The sequence below is a fragment of the Coregonus clupeaformis genome, unplaced genomic scaffold, assembly GCF_020615455.1.
Source record: "Coregonus clupeaformis isolate EN_2021a unplaced genomic scaffold, ASM2061545v1 scaf1601, whole genome shotgun sequence".
NCBI classification, from domain to species: domain Eukaryota; kingdom Metazoa; phylum Chordata; class Actinopteri; order Salmoniformes; family Salmonidae; genus Coregonus; species Coregonus clupeaformis.
In genome coordinates, this window is record NW_025535055.1 from 3,426 (window position 1) to 8,266 (window position 4,841).

The 4,841-nt window shown below is 39.2% G+C and overlaps 1 protein-coding gene across 1 annotated transcript; it reads left to right on the forward strand.

Annotated features, from left to right (window-relative positions):
- Nucleotides 1-431: 431 nt before the first annotated feature.
- Nucleotides 432-1,433, forward strand: LOC123487284 (gastrula zinc finger protein XlCGF17.1-like; the record flags this gene model as incomplete). The annotated part of the gene is made up of 1 exon (XM_045218474.1): nucleotides 432-1,433. A coding segment is annotated over one exon (833 nt), but the record flags the coding sequence as incomplete, so codon positions are not given.
- Between the last annotated feature and the right edge of the window lie 3,408 nt (nucleotides 1,434-4,841).

Sequence of the window (4,841 nt, forward strand, 5' to 3'; positions counted from 1 at the left end):
ATCCATTAGGTCTAATAAATGTATCCTATACTGACTAGTCTATTTATCCATTAGGTCTAATAAATGTATCCTATACTGACTAGTCTATTTATCCATTAGGTCTAATAAATGTATCCTATACTGACTAGTCTATTTATCCATTAGGTCTAATAAATGTATCCTATACTGACTAGTCTATTTATCCATTAGGTCTAATAAATGTATCCTATACTGACTAGTCTATTTATCCATTAGGTCTAATAAATGCATAATAACACTAAGTTTAATAGTGTTTTTATTAGCCTCCAAAGCACTACAGCCACTCTGTGATGACACGCTCTTCTGATTTATTGAGGGATCTAGTCTAGATTAAACCTTATAGACAGTTTTATCATGTGGAGGTTTCATTCAGGTCTCTCTGTTTAACCAAATACTCTGTTAATCTTTGGCAGAAGAGAGACCAGACTCTCGCTCTGACAGCGGGAAGAGTCCTTTAGGGGAAGCAGCCCCAACGACGTCCAAACCAGCAAGAACACACCAATGCTCCCAGTATGGAAATGGATTTGGACAGTCAGGGAATCTAAAAGTGAATGAAAGAACACACACTGGAGAGAAGCCATATCAATGCTCCTGGTGTGAAAATAAATATGTATCATCAGGGGACCTGAAATCACATGAGGGAACACACTCTGCAGAGAGGCATTTCCAATGCTCCCAGTGTAGAAAGAGATTTTACCACTTATCACATCTGAAAGAGCATGAGAGAATACACACAGGAGAGAAGCCTTTCCAATGCTCTCAGTGTGGAAAGGGTTTTAGACACTCAGGGCATGTAAAAGTGCATGAAAGAACACACACAGGAGAGAAGCCTTTCAACTGCTCCCAGTGTGGAAAGGGTTTTAGATACTCAGGGTATCTAAAAGTACATGAAAGAACACACACAGGGGAGAAGCCTTATCAATGCTCCCAGTGTGAAAATACATTTTTCTCATCATGGGACCTGAAATCTCATGAGAGAACACACTTAGTAGAGAGACCTTTCCAATGTTCCCAGTGTGGAAAGAGATTTATTCAGTCATCACATCTGAAAGAGCATAAGAGAATACACACAGGAGAACAACCATTCCAATGTTCCCAGTGTGGAAAGACATTTACCCAGTTAGGGAACTTGAAAACACATGAGAGAACACACTTAGTAGAGAGGCCTTTCCAATGCTCCCAATGTGGAAAGAGTTTTACCCAGAAAGCAAGCCTGAAAAGGCATGAAGGAACACACACAGGATAGAAGCCTTTCCAATGTTCTCAGTGTGGAAATACATTTTCCCAGTCAGAGGACCTGAAATCACATGAGAGAATAGAGGCTGTGGTTCTGACTTATGTTTTTGACTGAGAATTTGTGCTTTTGGTTTATGCTACATGAAATCAAATTGTATGTATGAAAGTTTACTCAAAAATAGGCCTACTTTTGTTGTTCTTTTCTTCTCAAGACATGATCACATCGAAAATCATAATATTATAATTTATTTGATTATGCGTTTTGATTGATTGTATACACCCATAGATGTTCATTATATGATTTGGATGTTGGTATTTCAAGAGAATCTTGCACATTCAGAAACAATCAGATCTTTAGTTATCAAAAAGGGTTACAGAGAATTCGGAACGCAGCCAGTATTTTCAAATGTCTATTTCATTTTGATTATTGGTTTTGATGTATTGAATTAGGGCTGTCCCCGACTGGTCTACATTTTAAAATGTGTTTTTCCATATACAGTTGAAGTCGGAAGTTTACATACAGTTAGTTTGGAGTCATTAAAACTTGTTTTTCAACCACTCCACAAATTTCTTGTTAACAAACTATAGTTCTGGCAAGTCGGTTAGGACATCTACTTTTTGCATGACACAAGTAATTTTTCCAACAATTGTTTACAGACAGATTATTTCACTTATAATTCACTGTATCACAATTCCAGTGGGTCAGAAGTTTACATACACTTAGTTGACTGTGCCTTTAAAGAGCTTGGAAAATTCCAGAACATGATGTCATGGCTTTAGAAGCTTCTGATAGGCTAATTGACATCATTTGAGTCAATTGGAAGTGTACCTGTGGATGTATTTCAAGGCCTACCTTCAAACAGTGCCTCTTTGCTTGACATAATGGGAAAATCAAAAGAAATCAGCCAAGACCTCAGACATTTTTTTGTAGACCTCCACAAGTCTGGTTCATCCTTGGGAGCAATTTCCAAACGCCTGAAGGTACCACGTTCATCTGTAAAAACAATAGAATGCAAGTATAAACACCATGGGACCACGCAGCCGTCATACCGCTCAGGAAGGAGACGCGTTCTGTCTCCTAGAGATGAACGTACTTTGGTGCGGAAAGTGCAAATCAATCCCAGAACAACAGCAAAGGACCTTGTGAAGATGCTGGGGGAAACCGGTACAAAAGTATTTATATCCACAGTAAAACAACTCCTATATTGACATAACCTGAAAGGCCGCCAAGCAAGGAAGAAGCCACTGCTCCAAAACCGCTATAAAAAAGCCAGACTACGGTTTGCAACTGCACATTGGGACAAAGATCGTACTTTTTGGAGAAATGTCCTCTGGTCTGGTTAAACAAAAATAGAACTGTTTGGCCATAATGACCATCGTTATGTTTGGAGGAAAAAGGGGGGTGGCTTGCAAGCCGAAGAACACCACCCAACCGTGAAGCACGGGGGTGGCAGCATCATGCTGTGGGGGTGCTTTGCTGCAGGAGGGACTGGTGCACTTCACAAAATAGATGGCTACCAAATACTAATTGAGTGTATGTAAACTTCTGACCCACTGGGAATGTGATGAATGAAATAAAAGCTGAAATAAATCATTCTCACTACTATTATTCTGACATTTCACATTCTTAAAATAAAGTGGTGATCCTAATTGACATAAGACAGGGAATTTGTACTAGGATTAAATGTCAGGAATTGTGAAAAACGGCTAAGGTGTATGTAAACTATCGACTTCAACTGTACATCTACATCTATGTATTGTTACACCATGTAGGAGCAGTATAGACCTAGTCTGTTCATTATATACAGTACCAGTCAAAGGTTTGGACACACCTACTCATTCCAGGGTTTTTCTTTATTTTTTACTATTTTCTACATTGTAGAATAATAGTGAAGACATCAAAACTATGAAATAACACATATGGAATCATGAAGTAACCGGAAAAGTGTTAAACAAACCAAACTATATTTTATATTTGAGATTCTTCAAATAGCCACCCTTTGCCCTGGTGACAGCTTTGCCCCCAGATAGTGGTCTCACAGGAGCAGGCGTTTACATTCCTGAATTTGATGTGCAGATATGTAAAAGACTATCAGATTAACTGTTTGTATACTCTGTTTGAAATGTGGGCAATAGTAGCTGCCCTCTAGTGGGTTGAGGATGTTCAACCTGTCGGAACGGTATTATGCTCAGATTCTCTGTCTGTATTGAGTAGTTTATCCTCTGGCAAATATAATAGGAGGGATCTACTATTGGAAACATTAACGCTGTTATGGAGAATCGAGAGACTGGGTGTAGTAGTGAGATTCTGCTGGGTCCCGGCCCACTTGGGTGTGGAAAGGAATAACATTGTAGACCAGATAGCCAAAAGGGTTTTTAAACGCGATATAATTGATATTCGTGCTCCACTGGGCAGAGTTTGACCGGTAGGGTTTTATGGGTATTATGACGTGTCCACCGTGGGGCTCTATGGTCCATATGCGGTATCCATACCCTTGGTGATATCATGGATGGTAATGGTTTGAGGACATTCCAAGACCTGAAAGAAGCATTTATATTACCAGCTACCTCTTTGTTCTTTATCTTCAATTCAGGTCAGATCCGCTGGCCTATGGAGCTCCATTTTGTTTATTTTCCTTCCATATCCAAAAATATTACAAAACTGTTGATACTGTTCTTGTTGCATTTGTCTGTTGTTTTATCTTCCTCTTTCGAGTGGCAGCCCATAGGTACAAGAGAATATAAAATATGAAGTGCAAATATGAAAACTGTACCTGTAACCCCGTTTGGATAAAAACAAATTGTTACAAAAAAATACAAATAATCCTATGGAATTTTTCCAATGGGGATTTTTCATGAGGGTTCTACATCTGTGTATATTCAAGTATTATTTGCAAGACGTAAGAGAAAATATATCTTTTTTTATTTTTATTATGACATTTTTGGACTACAGTGGGTAAACGATGTAGTGAATATTTTCCTTAACTACGTTAACCACTCCAGTCAGCAGATGGCGATGTGGGGTTTTCAGGTGATGCTTCTTGCATGACGTGTAATCTAGTGAACGGGACGGGACGCTTCGTCGGTAACGACAACACGGTTACTCTTTCAACCACCTCGGTAGATTGCTAGGTAATTTAAAACCGAAACATTTGACGCTCTTTAGACCATGTTTATGTACATTAGCTAAGCTAAGTTTACGTATTTACTGTCAACTTTAACCTAATGTGTTTGTTACATTTGCAAACTTGTTAAAATGTATACTGAGCCTAGCACTAGGCTAGGCGCTAATGCTAACTAACTAACTAGCTAGCTAACATCCCCGACCATGAGCTCACTAAACTATTCCTCCCCTGCTAAAGAAGAGGAGGTATGTTGGATGGCGAAAGAAGCTCTGGGGCTCAACATTGTTGTGAAAGAAGAAGAGGAGGATGTTACAGTGAAAGGAGAGGAAGAAGCTTTCAGAATGATAAAGGAGGAAGAGGATGCTATCACACTGAAAGAAGAAGAGGAGGATGTTACAGTGAAAGAAGAGAAAGATCCGTTTGGGGTGAAAGAGGAAGAGGGGATAGAGGCTGTCACAGTGG